We start from the raw sequence: 20,867 nt of genomic DNA on the forward strand, positions 1-20,867 counted from the left end.
ACCCCCTCCATTTGCCTGGTTGGTAAAGCTTTAATGTGACACTGGATAGAATGTTTATTCACCAAGTTATCTCAGCAAGTTCAAACAAGGTTTATGCAAATACCATTTTAAAAATAATAAACATCACAACTTTGAATAGTTGAGGCAACCAGCACCATTCATTTTACTTTAAAATTAGAGGTGGACCATTCAGGGATGCTAGATTGATATCCATTTGCCCAGCAAGTCAGACCAATTCCATCTCCTTCACATCACTGTATCAGCTCACTATTCTTGAAACTGTCATCTGCGTCTGTTGTCTCCAGCCTCGACTATTCTAGTGATCCTGACCAACCCGTCAGCTTCCATTCAACTCTGCTGCCTTTATCCCAACTTGCACCAAGGTTTGGGGACACAAGAGACTGCAATAGGAAAGATGCCATTAAGCTGGAAAGAGTGCAGAGGAGATTTACGAGGATGTTGCTGGGACTCAAGGGGCTGAGTTATGGAGAGAGGTTGGGCAGGTTGGGACATTTCCCCCCCCCCCCCCCCCCCCCCCCCCCCCCCACCATTGGAGCATTGGAGAATGAGGGGGTGATCTTATGGAGGTGTACAAAATCATGAAGGGCATAGAAAGGGTGAATGCGCAGTTTCCTGGGGTTGGGGAATCAAAAACTAGAGGGCATAGGTTAAAGGAGAGAGGGTAGAAATTTAATAGGAACCTGAGGGGCAACTTTTCCACCCAGAGAGTGGTCAGTATATGGAATGAGCTGCCAGAGGAAGTGTTAAGGCAGGTACATTAGCAACATTTTAAAAAAAGGTACTTGGACAGGGACATGAATAGGGAAGGTTTAGAGGGATATGGGCCATCATAGGCAAATGGGACTAGCTTAGATGGGTTGGCATGGAGCAGTTGGGCTGAAGGGCCTGTTTCTGTGCTATGCAACTATGAGATGCTGGAGGAACTCAGCAGGTCAGTTAGCATCTATGGGAGGGAATTGGAAACGTTGATTGTCCATTTCCCTCCATAGATGCTGCCTGACCCACTGAGTTCCTCCAGCATCTCGTGTGTTGCACCAAGATTTGCTCGTCTATAACTCAGGTTTGTTAACCAATGTTGGCTCCAGATCTAAAAATTATTCTAGTTCCAAGTTCCACTCTTGCCTTGCCCATGCCTTTTCTGTACCTCCTTCTGCATCCTGATTCACTTTAATATTTAATTATGCAGCCAGATGTCAAATTCTGGTTGCCAATGCTCCTGTGAAATCTGTTTTACTCACCCACAACTAGATGTACGTACGTCAAGATGGATGCAAGAAAGTCCTTCAGACCATATAAAGAAAGGAGTCTCCCCCAGCATTCTAGCCAACATTAGCCCCTCAACTAACATCACTGAAACGGATCTATTGTATTTTCACTTTCTGTTCATATTGCAGTGTGGTGGGCCAATTAGCTACCACAATAGTTTATAGAAAATGCATGGGCAAGGCAAGAGTGGAACTTGGAACTAGAATAATTTTTAGATCAAAAGTTTACAAAAGTTTGAGAAAACATCACACAAACAGCAAATTCTTTCTTAGCATTTGAAGGTGGTTTTGGGAGAAACTCTGGGAGGATATGCCACAACAGATTACATTTGCAGAAGCCCAATGCAAGTAGCTGTTAATCAAAATTAAATTCATACCAAAGAACCAAATTAATCCATATTACCAAATCACCAAACAGCATGTGCTCTGCAGACTACAGCATTATTTAATCTCAACTCTGAATAAAAGCTGGCAATGCTGGTCACGTAAACCCAGAGCAAGGCTAAAAACCAATATACTACCTTGATCTTCCTTGTGTAAAATAGTCATATAAATATAAACTTACATTTTCTAAATGGGAGCACTGTTAAGCCACATGCATGTTATTGTATAATGTTTGTTCTTGGGTACATTAATGATGACCTGAGTATTCCTGGTCATTTGTGTAAGCCATGGCTCCACATACCAACTGGTAGTGGTGGTCCAACTCTGGATTTTTCCCACCTATACCCATCCAGTTCTATGGCAAAGGCAGCAATGACTGCAAGGGACTTGAGTAAAGTGGTCCTCAAGGGTTCAGAGGCTATACCACTTACAGCTTGGCACCAGTGAAATGATGTTGGACATTAGTGCTGGAGTGTCACCCTAGATTACTTGGTTTTGGTATTGGTTTATTATTGTCACTTGTACCAAGGTACAGTGAAAAACTTGTCTTGCAAACTGATCGTACAGGTCAATTCATTACACAGTGCAGTTACATTGAGTCAGTACAGAGTGCATTGATGTAGTGCAGGTAAAAACAATAACAGGACAGAGTAAAGTGTCACAGCTACAGAGAAAGTGCAGTGCAATAAGGTGCAAGGTCACAACAAGGTAGATCGTGAGGTCATAGTCCATCTCATCGTATAAGGGAACCGTTCAATACTTCCAAAGTTATGAGGCTCAAAATGCAACCCAGTTTTGGTGGATCAACATCTTCAAGCTAAGTGTTCTGCTGCGAGCTTTTCCGATGTTGGACTGCTTAGAGGCATAGGATTTCCAAAACCAGAGAGTTCTTTTGGTAATGGATGATTAAGAATGACCAAATGATGAGGGGAGACAGAGTGGGAGTGGATACTCTTGACAGGACAAGAATAAATTCTGGTCTGACTAAAGATACATTCTGAAGATGCGTGGGAGTAGAATTTGAGTTTTGTGACCAATGAATCATTGTGGCATTCCCCCATCCTGTTTGCTTGACATACTATTTTAACCTCATATGTTATTTATAACCATAGAACAATACAGCACAATACAGGCCCTTTGGACCATCATGTTGTGCCAACCTTAAACCACGCCTAAGACTACCTAACCCCTTCCTCCCACATATCCCCTTATTTTAAATTCCTCCATTTGCTTATCTAACAATGTCTTGAACTTGACCAATGTATATGCCTCCACCACTACCCCAGACAGTGCATTCCATGCCCCAACCACTCTCCGGGTGAAAAACCTCCCTCTGATATCTCCCTTGAACTTCCCACCCATTACTTTAAAGCCATGCCCTCTTGTACTGAGCATTGGTGCCCTGGGAAAGAGGCACTGGCTATCTATTCCTCTTATATTTTGTATACCTCTATCAAGTCTCCTCTCATCCTCCTTCTCTCCAAAGAGTAAAGCCCTAGCTCCCTTAGCCTCTCCTCATAATCCATGTTCTCCAATCCAGGCAGCATCCTGGTAAATCTCCTCTGCACCCTTTCCAACGCTTCCACATCCTTCCTATAATGAGGCAACTAGAACTGGACACAGTACTCCAAGTGTGGTCTAACCAGAGTTTTGTAGAGCTGCATCATTACCTTGCGGCTCTTAAACTCTATCCCACGACTTATTAAAGCCAACATCCATAAGCTTTAACTACCCTATCCACCTGTGAGGCAACTTTCAGGGATCTGTGGATATGAACCCCCAGATCCCTCTGCTCCTCCACACTACCCAGAATCCTGCCATTAACCTTGTACTCCACCTTGGAGTTTGTCCTTCCAAAGTGTACCACCTCACTTCTCCAGAATGAACTCGATCTGCCACTTCTCAGCCCAGCTCTGCATCCTATCAATATCCCTCTGCAAGCTTTGACAGTCCTTCACACTAGCCACAACACCACCAACCTTTGTGTTATCTGCGAACTTGCTAACCCACTCTTCTACCCCCAATATGTACCCCCAACAGTATGTTTTACTGAAATTACGAATGGCTTTGCATTCCTAGAAATGTCACTCTCAAGAGAACAGTTCTGCCTTGGCCAATGTGGAGATACTGCTCACACTTGACCTCGTAGCTAGCCTTGTAGTCATTTACCAACGAACCTTCCTGAATGTGATTCAGTGGAAACCAAAGAGTACATCAGGTGGTGTGTGAATTTGGTTAGTCAATTAGTGGCAGAAATGGCAACCCCTTTACGCTTTATGGAGTTTCTCCTTCCTTGCCCCAGTCACTAAACTCCAAAATCTAACAAGCAAAAACAGAAGAAATGCCATAGTGAGCCATTGCATTAAGCCTGGTGTAAAAATCCAAATTGTACACTCAGTTGCATTTTCTACCAAAGTATTCCAGTCTCTTTACGATGAGACACATTCCCCGACTCTTTCCCCGCAAGCCTACGTCACTCATTTTTTTTTTTACTTTGCAAGCTATTACCAAAAAATTCCAACAGTTTAAGAAATTCCATACCTCAAGGGATTCCAACAGTGGTACTATTAAAAAGGAATTATCTCCAGACTTTCCCCCTGCTTCTGCATCTGGGTACCTGGCAATTAATTGCAACATCTTGAAGCCAAGTCCGACTCACTTTCATACAAAGATTCCTCCAATAATGGTATTGGGGTTGTAGGGGGATTGGAGGGCTTCTGAGGAAGTAACAGTTTTTTAAAAAAAAAATAATGTGAGAATCATGAGATTAGAGGCTGGTGCAGGAAAACAACTGGTGTAAAGATTAACCAGCACATGAGCCATTGCCCTAGGCCCATTTTCATTTCTACGAACAGGAGAAGAAAATAGAACCAAGAGCACGAGATACTAGATTAGACCTAGTACGTTTACTAGACTGCTAAATTAATATAGGACTCAGGCCTCTCACAGACCACAAATAAAATAATCTCCAGCACTGTGGACAACATTTCTGAGGTGACGCAGACAATCTCCAGTTTGAAGTCCTTTGTTTGTCACATTAAGAACAAAATTTACAGCAATTTGGGAACAGTCATGAGGAGGGTCAAAGTTTCTCTGCCTTGCAAGCATTGGAACAGGAGAAAACAAAACAGATGGCACACCAACACTAGGCAGTAATTACAGTATGACAAAGCTAAATGGGCAGGTTCCATTACAAGTGTGTGTATATGGATGCAGAATGAAAAACAACAGGAAGCACATTAAGATTAGACTATTATATTACATACAAAAACAAGAATCAGGAGCATAGCTGCACCACTCAGCCCCTCTGCCATTTAACAAGATCAGAGCCGATCTGACTGCAACCTCGTCTCCACATTCCTGTGGCCGTGTCAACTTTTCATGGCTTGCTTATTAAGTATCTATCGACCTCCGCTTAAGAATATTAAAAGCCTGCTTCTACCACCCTTTGAGAAAGAGTTCCAAAGACTCTATACCCTCAGATCCTGATGCTATTGTTAACTCTTCACTTTGTATACCTTGAAGAAACTAATTAACCTCAGCCTAATGTGAAACTTGTGTAAACCATTAAGTTGATAAGATCTCTCATACTTAGTTAAGGCTTAGCCAATTGTCTGTTCTTAAAGCAGCCATTTCCTCACTAGGGATTGTGCAAGATCCTGCCACTACACAGGGCCTTGTACTGATCCACTTGTATCATATTTGTCACAAGTCCCTACCTGGCTCAGAGCAAGTTTTGCCTATAGTACAGATTACATTACAGAAAACTACACAAAACACTTGCACAAAACACTGCCTCAAATATCATAAAATAAAATCAGAAGGAAAAGGAGTACAGAAATTTAACATGATGCCAGCAGGCTAAAGATACACCCCAACTCAATAAATCCATTAGTGCAAAAGCTCTCAACAGCTTTGAGCAATAAACTAATCAGCTGATCAATAAAATGGACATTCCTGGGAAATCACCCCCAAAACACATTACTAAGTTTTTAAAAAAAAATTGAACTTAAAAACAAAACGGGAAATAAAGATCGTTTTGCAAATGCATAAAGTACAGAAATGAAGTTAAACATACAAAGATTAGGAAGGAAAGTGGTCTGACAGGAACCCCACCAGTCTGCACACTCAAATGTAATTTAAATAGATCAGCTGTGTGCCTTTTATCTATTTCAGAACTTGAAGCACCAAAGCGTTGGCTCCCAGTGGCAAGCTCAGAGAATGTGACATTGGATGGTAATTAGCCAGACTGGTTTTTGTCTTAAGCAGTCTACTCAGTCATCTGCAATGTGATTGCAAATTACTTTGTCACTAATGCCCAGTTTGGGTTTTGCCAGGACCACACCGCCCCAGACCTTTTCATAGCCTTGGTCCAAACGTGGACCCAAGAGCTCAACTCCAGGGGTGAGACGAGAGTGATGTACTTAACATCGAGGCAGCAACTGAATGAGTATGGTATCAAGGCACACTGGTAGAACTGAAATCAACAAAGGGAAAACCCTTCAGTGGGCATCAAACCTTTCTATAAAGAGAGATGATTGGGGTTGGAAGTGGTCAGTAATCTCAGCCCCTGGTCATTGCTGCAGGAGTTCCTCAGGGCAGTATCCTAGGCCCAATCACCTTCAGCTGCTTTAATGACTTTCTTTCCTTTGAAAGGTCTGAACTGGGGGACATTCAATTCTATTGACAGCTCCTCAAGCAAATGAAACAACCCTTGCTTCTGTGCAGTGAAAACCAACAACATTCACAGACCATTAAGTGGCAAGTAACATTTTCATCACTGCAGCGTCAGGTAATGGCCATCTCCAATAAGAGTCCAACTACCCTCGATCTTCACCACTGCAGAGTCTCCCCATCTTTAATATCCTGGGATTTGCCATTGACTGGAAATTCAAAGGGTCCAGTCATGAAATTACAGTGGGAAAAATAGCAGGGAAGAGGCTAGATATCCTCCAGCCAGTAATCTCTTGACACCCTTTCCACCATTGACAAAGCACAAGTCAGGAGTGCCATTCCACGCATGGGTGAGAGCACCTCCAACAACAAGCAGCTTGATGGCATCCAGGACAAAAGCAGCCTGCTTCATTGGCATCTCAACCACCTCCCTGAACATTCACTCCCTCCGTCACTGAAACAGAGGCAGCAGTGTATAAACTGTATTGCAGTTACTCATCCAGGCTACTCAGACAGCAACCAAGTCCAAGATTTGTACCGAAGGACAAGGGCAGTAGCACACCCCCAGCTACATGTTTTAATATACCAATATACAAAAAGACAGAAAAGTCAAAATGTTTTATTTTGAAGGTAGTGAGCTCTGGAACTCTCCTCCTCAAAGGGCAGTGGAAGCCCAGCCTTTCAAAATTTTAAGACAAAAGTAGATAGATACATGATAATGAAGGGGGCTGAGAGTTTCCCATGGGATATACCAGAATGGAGATTTGAGGCCAAACTCAGATCAGCCCTGATCTTATTAAATAGTGGAGCAGGCTTGAAGGTCAGAGTGGTCTACTTCTGTGCCTTAATTGCATGTTTATGCTTCACCAAATCACTAGCAAATCCACAGTAAATAACAAGTACGCTTTTCTCTCCCAAGTATGGATAATTAAAAGTCAAGGAGGAAGCTGGCATTCACAGTGGAAGGTCTATGTCAAGATAACTACCTGGTGCCACTTAGCACTTAGTTCCCAAAAGCTGTACGTTTCGTCAGGAATATAGAACCCACGTATATTTTCTCATAAGCAGTCCCTCAGTCAAAGATGCCTTGCTCCCACTCCAGTTCTGTGATAATGAGATGACTCTAAAAGCCACAACAGGTCCTGCAGACTGCCACAGAATGTGCTTGATGGGGTGAACTGGTGATAGTTTGGGAGCTGGTGCATATTTTTTTTTGATAAGCTATTCATGCTGGGCTCCTTGACAAATGGACTTGTGGTTGTTAATGTCATTCTGAATGCTCCTCCAGTTTGAGCAGCCATGAACCAGGGGTTCCCACAACTCAGTTTCACCCCCCACCCCCAGAGGCTTTGTGAATATCTTTGAATCGCTCCCTCTGTCCACTGGCAAATCTCTTACCATGGAGTTCAATATGCAAACACGACCAGGACCCATATCAGGGGATAACTGCGTGCTAAAAATAAAGTGCAAGGCATTCCCAATCCGAGTTTGGGAAAGTTCTGGTGTTCACTTAAGACATATGCCTCAATGTGTTCAACATCAATACTGCACTTGCCAGTGTGAATTGTTTTATACATCATTGTGACAAAGCACATCATAGAACAGTACAGCACAATACAGGCCCTTCGGCCCACAATGTTGTGCTGACCTTTAAACCTTGCCTAAGACTATCTAACCCCTACCTCCCACATATCCCTCTATTTTAAATTCCTCCATACGCCTATCTAGTAATCTCTTGAAATTGAACAATGTACCTGCCTCCACCACTGCCCCAGGCAGCGCATTCCATGCCCCAACCACTCTCTGGGTAAAAAACCTCCCTCTGATATCTCCCTTGAACTTCCCACCCATTACTTTAAAGCCATGCCCTCTTGTATTGAGCATAAGTGCCCTGGGAAAGAGGCACTGGCTGTCTACTCTATCTATTCCTCTTAATATTTTGTACACCTCTCTATCTGTAGAATCAGTAATACAGGAGGCAGGATAAAGAACAAGAAAATAGCAGCAGTAGACCACCAGGCTTAAGACTGCTCCACCATTCAATATGATTACACTGGTCTCAACTCTTCTTCTCATGATGCCAGGGTTGCGTAGGATAGGAGTCAGTGTGTTGAACGATTCTTTGGTAAAATTACTCAAGAGTGGCCTTCTCTTATTATCAAGGAACAACACACAAAGGAGCTGCAGGAACTCAGTGGGTCAGGCAGCATCTATGGAGGGACAGTCGCCATTTCGGGTTGGGACCCTTCGTAAGGACTGCTATCTATTATCAAAGAATCCTGGTTGGGAAGTGTTACATTGAAAGCCAAGGTTAATCACCAATGTGAAGCAGAAACAGGAGAATAACTTTTTTTTTGATTAATGACCTCAGAACGAAGTGTAGAAGCAAGATCCTTGCTCCTTATCTAATGTTACTAACGCTGAGCATATTTCTGGAAGCTTCAAATTATCTCATGCACTCCTGTCCTGTCAAACTTCTCTACCTCTCTGTAATCTCTTTACAATGTACTCACGAAAATAATGGAAAAGGCAGCATTTGTTTTTAAAGCGATCTTGTTATTATTTGTCCTCTGGCCCAAAAACTCAAGGGAAATCCTGAAAGGATAATATCCTTATCTCAATTTACTTGCTGTCCCTAGATATGAGAACAAAGAAACAGGGAAAAAACAGATGTTTGCAAAATTAACATGCCAAAAGAACTAAATTTTGAATTCTGTTGTCACTTAGGTACACAGCTAGTTAAATTGTAGAGATATGTGCAAAGCAGCTGTTAACAATTTCTTCTTGCTTGATAAAACTTGCAAGACTAAAGAGAAAAAAAGAGGTGATTTAACTGCTGTTTACTTTGTGGCCTGGATGCATACTGCAACTTCAGCAGGAATGCACTCAAATTTCTCAAGTGAGGAAAGCATTACAGACTAGGATTGACAATTATAATAACCAGCTTTATGTTAAAGCTTGTGTTTTACACTAATCTACAAAAGCAATGACAAAAGCTAGGAATCACCCGTTTCTTAATTCCAGCAGACACCAAAATATTCTGAAGCAGATGTCAAGCAACATGGTTGGATGAACTGCTTGCAAAATATTACTAAATACTTGTAGGACCCACTTTCCAACACACAATTCTTCACTCACACATTTTCTTGTCCAGATCAGAGCTAAATACTTGAATTTTACCTATTCCACACAGTGCTCATGCACAAAGTAGTACATTAGGACACCCACTCCATGTTATGGACAAGGGGTTTCATTACCCTATTTGCATAGGTAAATAATGCCAAGCCAGAATTCAAGCCAAAATTCAGTGCATTCCAGAGGACAGTCAACAAATCAGCCTCTGACAGCAATGGGCAAGATATGTCGAGTGTCAAAACTAGACTGAGCCTGCAAATAAACAAGGCTATTGATATGACAGCCGTGGATACATCTGAAATCTATTCCTTGGGATACATGGAGTCGATGGGCAAGTGGGACAGGAAACACCTTGTGGAATTTTGGAACTACTACATAGAATGCAGAGCAGAGAGACATGCGTTGATCAGCCTGTGTTGGAAACAGTTCAGAGAGCAATACCTGGACTGTCTCATTAAAAAAAGATTGGACAGCAAAGGCTCTGATTTGCCAGAGACGGATCTTAATAAAAGCAAGACCCAATCTTGACAAGTGGATGTGGAGAGTACATTTCCAGAATCCGGGGGAGGGGGTCACTGTTTAAAAATAAGATGTCACCCGTAGAAGAGACAGTTGAGGAGCAATTTCCCGCCACCCCCCACAGGGGTCATTAGCCTTTGCAACTCTTCCTCAAAGAGTGGTGGAAACCAGTCTTTAAATATTTTTTAAGGTAGAGATAATTGGATTCTTTATAAACAAGGGGGTGGGAGGTTACTACGGGTGGACAGGAATGCAGAGCTGTGGTAACAAGTAAATTAGTTGTGATTTTCTTCAATGGAAGATTAAGGGGCTACGTGACCTCTTCGATTCTCATACGCAGCTTAATGCTGTGTTTATGGTCCACGTAAGCCACCTCTCGCTCCAACCATCTACATAGCCTTATATTATTTCCCCTTAAGAACTTGCGAGGTGATGTTTCAGTGGTGGGAGAATTGGAACAGATTTTGACTGAGGGAGCAGCTAGGACAGCAGACAAAAAGAAATTCAATATTGGCAAGAACTCGGGAAGCTTCCTGACAATTCTGGGGGTTTCACTGGATATGGTGCAGATAATGGATCTGAAATCAGGCTGCACAGTTCACTGGTGTGCTTACCATGTGGCAAGATGATGCTGGCACCGTCTACAATAGCCTGGGCCAGTTCGAGATCATTGCATTCAATGGCATAGGCAGCTGCCTTAAGGGCATCCCAGATTTCTTTGCGACCCTCGAAAGCAGGTGCTGTATCCCAAAATTCGTCCCTCTTGCTCCTCAGCTGGCCATCGGTCATGGGATAATCACTCTTCCATTTTGGTCTCTCCTTTTTCAGAGGCTCATTACGACCTGAAAAGAAGAAACATTCTAAATCAGCAATAAAAAAAGCATGGGGCAAACTCAGTGGCAAGAAAAATACTTCATTCAAGTTTCTATGAAAAACAGTGTCAGGTCACTCACATTAAATCTTGGTAACCAAGTAAAACCAAGTCTTCCATTCTAGGAACAATAATCTTTTGTGTATTCAATATGGTCACTAACCAGTTCACACTAAGTTACGTCTTTGAAGCAGGACAGACTTGTATATTTAGCATTGTTTTGGAAAGATCATAAAACATAGGAGCAGAAGTAGGCCATTCGATTATGGCTGATTTATTCTTCCCTCTCAGCCCCATTATCCTGCCTTCTCCAAGGGTGATAACACATGTATATTGAATGGCTACTTCCCTGGATGTCCAAGAGACATCCATTTGTGTAAAAGGTGAATTGATCTCCAAAGCATTAGGCAGGAAACAGATAAACTTGGAGCAAGAGCCGGCTAACTGAACATCTGCCATTCAACAAAATCACAACTGATTCTCTCGTAACCTCAGCTCTGCATCCTCGCCTACTTGCTGTATCCTTTCACTCTTTTGCTTATAAGAATCCATCTATCCCTGCCTCTCTTCCTCAAACAGCAGCAAGAGTTCCAAAGATGTGGGAGAGAAAACAAAAAAAATCAGCCTCATCTATCTTAATTTAGCAATTCCTTATTTTTAAGCCAGTGACACCTGGTTCCATCTGCTTTTGATATCCACCGTCAAGAACCTTCAGAATAATTTGCATTTCAATCAAATCCTCTGCCAATTTTTCAAATCCTCTGCCAATTTTCCAAACCCAAAAGAATCTAGCTCGTCCAACATCTACTTTTCTTCAAAAGTCAATCCACCCATTTCAGCTATTAGCTAAGTAAACCTTCTCTGAACTATCTCCAATGCATTAATATTCTTCCTTAAATAAGACCAAGACTGATACTCCATGTACTAAGCCCCAATATAACTAATGTATAACCTGTTATTGTACACAATTCCCTTTGCAATAAATGATAACATTCTTTTACCTTTCTTAATTTCTTGTAAAAGACTTGCTGTGCCTGCACATTTGTCATGGTCAAGGATACCCAGATTTCTATGTTTCCAGACTCTGCAATCTCTCATGGTTTAGATGCAATATTTTACCTCAGTTTCACATTTTCCCTCATTATACTTCTCTGTACAGATATCTGTCTACTCACTAAACCCATCTAAATCTTTTTATACTCATGTCCTCTTCACAACTTATTTTCTTATTTTGGTTTCATTGCAAATTTAGTGACTAGATGTTCAATGCCTTCATTCACATTATTTATGGAAATGAAAAGTTGAGGATCCAGCGCCGAGCTCAGCAGCACACTGCATGTTAAATTGGTTTATTATTGTCACATATACTGAGGTACAGTGAAAAACGTTTTGTATGCTATCCACACAGATCATTTCATCACATCAGTGCATCAAGGTAGTACAAGGGAAAACAATAACAGAATGCAGAATAAAGTGTTACAGTTACAGAGAAAGTGCAGTACAGGTAGACAATAAGGTGCAAGGCCATGATGAGGTAGACTGTGAGGTCAAGAGTCCTGCTTCGTACCAGGGGACCCTTCAATAGTCTTTTAACAATGGGATAGAAGCTGTCCTTGTGCCCGATGATACGTGCTTTCAGGCTTTTGTATCTTCTGTCCAATGGGAGGGGGGAGAAGAGAGAATGTCTGGGGTAGGTGGGGTCTTTGATCATGTTGGCTGCTTTACTGAGGAGTGAGAAGTGCAGACAAAGTTTATGGAGGGGAGGCTGGTTTCTGTGATGTGCTCAACTCTCTGCAGTTTCTTGCAGTCTTGGGCAGAACAGTTGCCACACCAAGCTGTGATGCATCTGGATAGGATGCTTTCTATGGTGCATCTATAAAAATTGGCGAGGGTCCACAGGGACATGCTGAATTTCTTTAGTGTCCTGAGGAAGTAGAGGTGCTGGTGAGCTTTTCTTTAGAAACCAGAAAAAGACCCTTTGAAGCCTGTTTGTTACCAGCCAAACTTGATTGCAAGGCAATATGTTATCTCCTATACCATGTGCTTTTTTCTGCAATGACCTTGGGTAGCACCTTATCAAATTCCATCTGGAAATCTAAACATGGATGGAAATACTAAAAAAAAATTGAAATTTCAGGCAGGCAAGCAGGGTGCAGCTGCTGATTTGGGGAAGTGTGCCAACATACTTGTGTCATGCTGAAATATCTACAGCCAGGTTGACTTAGAACAATGTGTTGAAATGGTCATTAAGGAAGGTAAATAAGCAGATCAAGAAACCTTTGAAAACCTATGCTCATTGAAAAGTGGCCAGTATATTAATACACATGAATGGAGTGTGCTGTGCAAGACCTTCAGAGCTGAGAGCACAGTGTTGCTGCAACAGAAGAGCAGCTGCAATGTCATTACTACTTAGTCAAGAATCCTATTTAAGGCACTGCCCTATTTTGTGGCCTTCAGGCATTTTTGAAATGATTGTTGGGAGGCTTGCCAGGGAACTCCCTAGTTCTATGAAGGAGACATCTGATCCTTACAACTGAAACATAAATCTGAGTGATCATCTTGCAAGAGTGGACTGTGGGTGACAAAACAAACGGCCTGGAACAAAGTGACTTGTGAAAAGCTTACAAACATCTCATCTTCCAGCTTGGCACACTGCAGCACTCAGGACTTAACACTGGACCCAGAAGTTTCATTTAACCAGCCTTTCCGGTATGTAGCAGATGTGCCCGTTTCTGATTAAAGGTCATCAAATGAAGCCGTGACCACCCCTCTCTAAATAGATGCCCGCTAACCTGCAGAGATCATTTTTACTTCTGCTGTAGCAGGGTGGAAAACAATGATAGACAGTGGGGGAAGGTGGGCAGGCTAGATAGCAAGATGTTCAGAATATGCAAAAGGACAGAAGGCTGTTGTGATGCAACTAACTTGCATTCTCTCTTGCTGGAATCAGAATCAGGTTTATTATCACTGACACATGTCGTGAAATTTATTGTTTTGTGGCAGCAGTACAGCGCAAGACAAAGACATAAAAATTACTATGTTACATAAATAGTGCAAAAGAGGAATAACAAGGTCTGGGTCTTCAGGCTCCTGTACCTCCTCCCTGATGGTAGTAATGTGAAGAGGGCGTGTCCTGGGTGATGAGGGTCCTCAATGACAGATGTCACCTTCTTGAGGCACTGCCTTCTTGAATATGTCCTCAATGGTGGGGAGGGTTGTGCCCGTGATGAAGCTAAGTCTACAGCCCTCACATCATTGCCATGAATAGGAGGTGATAAATTGGTGGCTTTTTAAGTGATGAAGAGGGGGAAAGAGGGTGGAAATCACAGAAATTTGACCAGATGGCAAACTTCAAGCAGCATTTAAAAATCACCCAGTGAAACAGTGCCCTCATACACAGCTTTCTAAAGCACTGACTGAAATTCAACTCTCCTCCAGCTTCTCTTCTGATCCTACAACAGCAATCTTGAGTCCTGACATGCTGATCTATTGTTGATATGCTCCCTCAAAATGAATTCTACAATTTTGAATAGATCTCTGCATTATGGACTTTTATTGATAAACTTTCAAACAGATAGAAGTGCCTTTAAGTCTGTGCTTATCAAACTCCTTGATCTTTCTAAAATCCAAACAGGTCACTTTGATGCATTTTTTTTCCTAGAGAAAAGTGCACTAGCCTGTTCAGTCAATGCTGATGGTCATTAAACTCTCATATTTACATTGCAACTTTTGCATTGTCACTGTATCCTTTTTAAATGTGGATGTCAAAGATGCCTACAATAACAAATGATTCTAATCACTTCAATCCTTTAACTTGCGGCAGACCACAAGAAATTGCGGAGTAGTGGACACAGCTCAGTCCACCATGAAAACTTGAATCACTTAGTTTTATCCATCTAGAAATAAACCACAAGTGGCTATTTACTTTCAAAATGACCTTGTGTTGCTACTTTGTGATGCATTTCTGCATTGCCAGATCTTTGTAATTGATCCAGACTATTATCCAAGTACGCAACCTCGTTCTTTCAATCAAGATGAAACACTCCGCACTAAGCTACATTGAAATTTGCCAGTTCAAAGGCTATTCTGAATCTTATGTATTTTCTATTTTGTCAGAATCCACATTTGGTTTGACTCTACCTCATTTTTTAAACCTGAAAATTGATTCCAAATTTGTTGAAGAGCAAAATACATCAACTGTGCTGCATCATCCTGACCTATTCTTCAACATTCCAAGAAGTCAGTTGGTCAATCTCTCCTTTTGATACACATGCTATATTTTTGCTTTCAAGAGTAAGTATCTTTCTTTTGGATAAAATATTACCTTTTTGCCCCTATCTATTGTTGGAAGCTTTTGTCACATTTATAAGCAGAAAGGAATACATATGCAATTCTGAACTCTAAAATCAGCTGCTATTATGAACAAGTTGCGCGTTCAGGTATCTTTGCATAAATGCATGTACCAGTGACATAGAACCATAGAACAATACAGGCCCTTTGGCCCACCATGTTGTGCCGACCTTTAAACCACACCTAAGACGATCTAATCCCTTCCTCCCACATATCCCACTATTTTAAATTCCTCCATATGCTTATCTAATTAATCTCTTGAACTTGACCAATGTACCTGCCTCCACCACTACCCCAGGCAGCGCATTCCATGCTCCAACCACTCTCTGGGTGAAAAACCTCCCTTGAACTTCCCACCCGTTACTTTAAAGCCATGCCCTCTTGTATTGAGCATTGGTGCCCTGGGAAAGAGGCGCTGGCTGTCCACTCTATCTATTCCTCTTAATATTTTGTATACCTCTATCATGTCTCCCCTCATCCTCCTTCTCTCCAAAGAGTAAAGCCCTAGCTCCCTTAGTCTCTCCTCATAATCCATACTCTCCAAACCAGGCAGCATCCTGGTAAATCTCCTCTGCACCCTTTCCAACGCTTCCACATCCTTCCTATAATGAGGCGACCAGAACTGGACACAGTACTCCAAGTGTGGTCTAACCAGAGTTTTGTAGAGCTGCATCATTACCTCGTGGCTCTTAAACTCAATCCCATGACTTATGAAAACTAACATCCCATAAGCTTTCTTAACTACCTTATCCACCTGTGAGGCAACTTTCACATCCTCATGTTAATTTCTACTTGTCCAAAGGTTGTACAGCAGTGAGGAGCAGCAGTCAGTAACATCACCACCAGATTGTCCTGGTCCAATCATGTCGACACCATGGACAAGAAAGCACACCAGCACCTCTACTTCCTCAGAAGGCCAAGGAAATTCAGCATGTCCCTGTTGACCCTCAAATTTTAACAGAAGCACCTTATCCAGAAAGCATCCTATCTGGATGCACTACAGCTTGGTTTGGCAACTGCTCTGCCCAAGATCACAAGAAATTGCAGAGAGTTGTGGACATAGCTCGGGCCATCTCCCCTCCATGGACTGTCTACACTTCTCATTGGCTCAGAAAAGCAGCCATCATAATCAAGGACCCCTCCCACCCCAGGCATTCTCTTCTCTCCCTTCCATCAGAAAGATACAAAAGCCTTAAAGCATGCACCACCAGGCTCAAGGACAGCTTCTATCTCACTGTTTTAAGACTTCTGAACGAACCTCTTATACGATAAAGATGGACTCCTGACTTCACAATCTACCTCGTCTTTGCCTTGCACCTTGTCTGCCTGCACAACACTTTCTCTGTAACTGTAACACTATATTCTGTAACTGCTTTTCCCTTGTATGACCTCAATGTACTTTATTATGCCATCCATACAGATCATTTCAAAACACAAGTTTTTCCAACAAATCTCAGTACGTGACATTAGTAAACCATTTACCAGGTGATACATTTACACCCAAGACTTATTAAATGTGTTCCCTGTTACTGGTCAGAAGTATAGCAAGACCCGTTTCCAAGCGCATTGCCTAGGCTCCCATTTTACAATATACCTTGAGGTTCCTACTGGTATTGGTTTACTCTTGTCACTTATACCGAGGTACAGTGAAAAACTTGCCTTGCATACCCTTTGTACAGATCAATTCATTACACAGTGCATTGAGGTAGCACAGGGTAAAAACAATAACAGAATACAGAGTAAAGTGTCACAGCTACAGGAAAGTGCACTGCAGGTAGATTGAGAGGTCAAGAGTCCATCTCATCGTACAGGGGAACCATTCAATAGTCTTATCAGTGGGATAGCAGCTGTCCTCGAGCCTGGTGGTATGTGCCCTCAGGCTCCTGTATCTTCTCTTATGAAACCTGTAATAGTGTAAGAACATGACTGTTAAAGTTATCAGACCAAATGCTGCCCAAGTTGAAATGTGCCCAGCTGTAAGTAAATATTTGCAGGAAAAATGAGAGCAAGAGCTTGTGTGCGTCAGGGAAAGTCAGGAAAAGCATTAGTGAAGTACCATTTAAAAAAAGATTCTAAATAAACTGGTGTAAATAGACTTTCAATAAAACTCATTGATATATAAATAAAAAGCAGAAAATACAAAACAACATTTTATTGCTGGCTTGCATGGAAGCTATGACAAATTTCTTAGGCATTCAGCATTATACTGGCAGTAAACATAATTTTGGGTGTGTTCAGTGTACATATACACATGAATTGACATTCAGAACTACCAGGACTATGTTGGTATGAGAAACCAAAGCTTCTGATATAGATTATCCTCAATTTATTTAGTCATTAAATAGCTTTCCAACTCAATGTATCCCTTTCCTAAATAAAAATCTTTATACTATTTTGCACACTTAACCAACCCAAGTTTCTCAATAACCAAAAATAAATTTAGCCAAAGGAGTTCATTACATTCCCATCCTGCTTCAGGTAATGCCATGCTTTCTGGCCATGAAATGAGAATCAGCCTCCACCACATTTCTGCTGCTGTAACCAGTTCAAAGCCAAGAAACAATAATCACTACATGGACTTCTTTCACTCTGGAGAACCAAACCTGCGACATACCCTTCAAGAAATCAAGGCACCAATCCATGACCAGTTCAGCTAATCCAATAAATTGAAAGATTAAAAAGCCTACACTAATTTACAGCATCTAACAATTGAATGGACTAATCATCAATAAATTGAAATTTAACTGCACTACAAAACACTACTGAAGAAAACAATTGAGAGTAAATCTTGGATAATCTGCTATCTGATTCTTTGGAAGTTAATGATTTTGCATCTAGCTCACCAAATGACATACGCTGTACTCCACTCAGTGGAGTTCTGGTTCTCCTGCTTCCGTTCCACTCATTAGGGCACAGTTCTCGTGCTCCCTCTCCAACTCACCGGGTTCTTGAGAGAAATTATAATACTGTGCAACATCTAAAAAAAAGTGAATCCAAAGTGTGTTGGCACCAATCAAGTCCTGTTACTGTAAATTCTGCATAGATGTAGTGTATACCAAGTCAAAAAGCAAGCGTATCTTTTTACCAAAGCAAAAGCAGTGGGAAATTATCCAAACTAGATTAGACAATGAGAAGCCTCTGAGCATGCAATCGAACAATTATGGTGGATTTGCCCAACTAGCTAAAAATAGTACCAGAAACTTTAAAACCCTGTTAGATGTAAAACTAGTCTATACAATTAATATATTGAGGATACTGATAAAAATTAAGAGGACATACAAATGGATAGAAATAATCATGTGGTAGAAATTGCAATGTGATGTACTTTGGCTGGAAAAACGAGAGACAACACATTATCGGGTACAATCCTAAAGGGGATGCAAGAATGGAGAGATCTTGGGTCTTTGTAGCTGGCAGGGTTGGTTGAGAAGGTGATTATGCACATAGGATTCTAGCCTTCATAGAGGTGGAGTACAAAATTGAGAAAGGGATGATAAAACACCAGCTTAACCATTTTTGCAGTAGTGCATGCAATTCTGGTCACCCCATTTTGAGGATGTGAAGGCCTTGGAGAGTGTGCAGAGACATCAATGAATGATTACAACACACAAGATGCCATTTGGCCCATTGTTTCTGTGACAGCTCTTTACCAGAACAGCTCTTTACCAGAACAGCTCTCCACACTCCAGGCCCTTCTCAGTAGCCTCACAAAATTTTTCTTACTAGGTATTTATCAAAATTCTGTCTTGAACGCCACAGTGAAACTAACCTCCACTATAACTACAAGCAATGCATTCTAGATTCAACCCACATGCTGCTTATACCATCACTTCCATTTTATACCAGTGACCTCTAATTCTTGACCTAGCTGAAACAGCCCCCCACTATCCACTGCCTAGACCCCTCATTGTTTTATATACTTTATCAGGTCTTCCCTTGGGCTCTTTTCCCAAACAGCACAGTCTCAGCCTCTCCAATCTTGTCTTGGTAACTGCAGTCCCTCATCTCAGGAATCATTCTTGTAAGTCTCCACAGACCCTCCACATCCTTACTGTGAAGCATCCAGAACTGAATACTTCAGTCAATGGCAAGCAGCTGTTTTATAGGTTCCGTGCAACATCCTTGCAACAACAGAAGGACCTGGGGGTATGGACGTGAAAGTCATTGAAAGTGGCAGGATAGGTTGAAAAAGCAGGTAATAAGGGATACAAAATTCTGAACTTCAATAGAGGTATAGAACTCTATGGTCCCAAATTTTGTATCCCTCACTTTCAATGACTTGCATGCCCATACCCCCACATCCTTCTGTTGCTGCACCTTTTTTAGCTACTGGCTCTAAAGGCTACCGTCTCTCTTCGTGCTTATTACCAAAATGCATCACCTCATGTCTCTGCAATAAACTTCATCTGCCAGCATATTTATATCCTGCTGCAATTTATCACCACCCTTTTCGCAGTTCATAATATTGCCAAGTTCTGTGTCATCCTCAAATTTAGAAACTGTGGCTTGTACCTGCAAAGGCCCTCAAAACTGATCCCTGGAGAACTTGATTATACTCTTTCATCCAGTCTGAAAAATAACCATTCACCATAACCCTGTTGCCTGTTGGCCAACTTTGTAACCATTCTTACAAAGTCCCTTTTAAGCCATGAGTTGAACTTGTTGAAGCACAGGCAAGTCCATGTACACCAGATAGTTGCATTACACCCATCAACTCCATCATCTCAAAGTTCTATTCAATTGTTTAAACACAATGCGCCTTCAAATCTGTGCTGCCTTAATTAATCCATTTTCCTCCAGGTAACGATTAATCCTGTCCTGGATCAATGTTTCTAATAATTCTTCTACCATCAAGGTTAAACTGACTGGCCTGTATTTGCTCAGGCTTTTCATTATTCCCCTTTCGAACAAGAAGAATGTTTGCCAGTCTCCAGGCCTCTGGGACCGCTAGATATGTAAAGAGCACTAAAAGATGATCAGCACCTCTGCAGTTTTGACCCAAAATTCTCTCAAAATTCTAGAATGTATCAGAAACGTGGAAAAACTACAGCACAATTCAGGCCCTTCAGCCCACAAAGCTGTGCCGAACATGTCCCTACCCTAGAAATTACTAGGCTTACCCACAGCCCTCTATTTTTCTCAGCTCCATGAACCTATCCAACAGTCTCTTAAAAGACCCTATTGTATCCGCCTCCACCACCATTGCCGGCAGCCCATTCCACGCACTCACCACTGAGTAAAAAACTTACCCCACTTACCTACTTTAAGTTCATCCATCCTTTTTAAGTATCACCATGCTATCAATTTTTAAAATATCTAATGACTCAACCATCTCCTCCACTATTCCTTTGGAAGCATCCTCTTCCCTGGCGAGGAAGGATTCAAAGCAGTCAATTAATACCTGCCTTCGGCAAAAAAGTGCAGGTATTCATTTTTGTCATTAAAAGACACTACTCCATGTACTATCCTTTTACTATTTGTATGCTTATAGAATACTTTGACTCCCACTTGTATTGAGAGCTAATCTTTTCTCACAAATTCTTTATCTCACTTATTTTAGTTTTTAATTCCCTCCATTTCTTTTGTAATCATCCTGGTTCTTGTTGGCACTTACAACTCTACATTTGACAATAAGCAGCCTCTATGCT

General features: G+C 41.6%; 1 protein-coding gene across 2 annotated transcripts in view; it reads right to left on the reverse strand.

Moving 5' to 3' along the window:
- The window catches only part of ubtd1b (ubiquitin domain containing 1b), a 76,579-nt gene that overhangs the window by 5,282 nt on the left and 50,430 nt on the right, over positions 1 to 20,867 (reverse strand). For both annotated transcript variants that reach the window (XM_052026861.1, XM_052026862.1), the window contains exon 2: positions 10,613 to 10,840. In XM_052026861.1, the coding sequence (XP_051882821.1) occupies positions 10,613 to 10,840 (228 nt within the window). The remainder of the gene's footprint in view (positions 1 to 10,612; positions 10,841 to 20,867) is intronic.

Source organism: Pristis pectinata, chromosome 12 (genome assembly GCF_009764475.1).
Source record: "Pristis pectinata isolate sPriPec2 chromosome 12, sPriPec2.1.pri, whole genome shotgun sequence".
In the NCBI taxonomy this organism is placed as follows: domain Eukaryota; kingdom Metazoa; phylum Chordata; class Chondrichthyes; order Rhinopristiformes; family Pristidae; genus Pristis; species Pristis pectinata.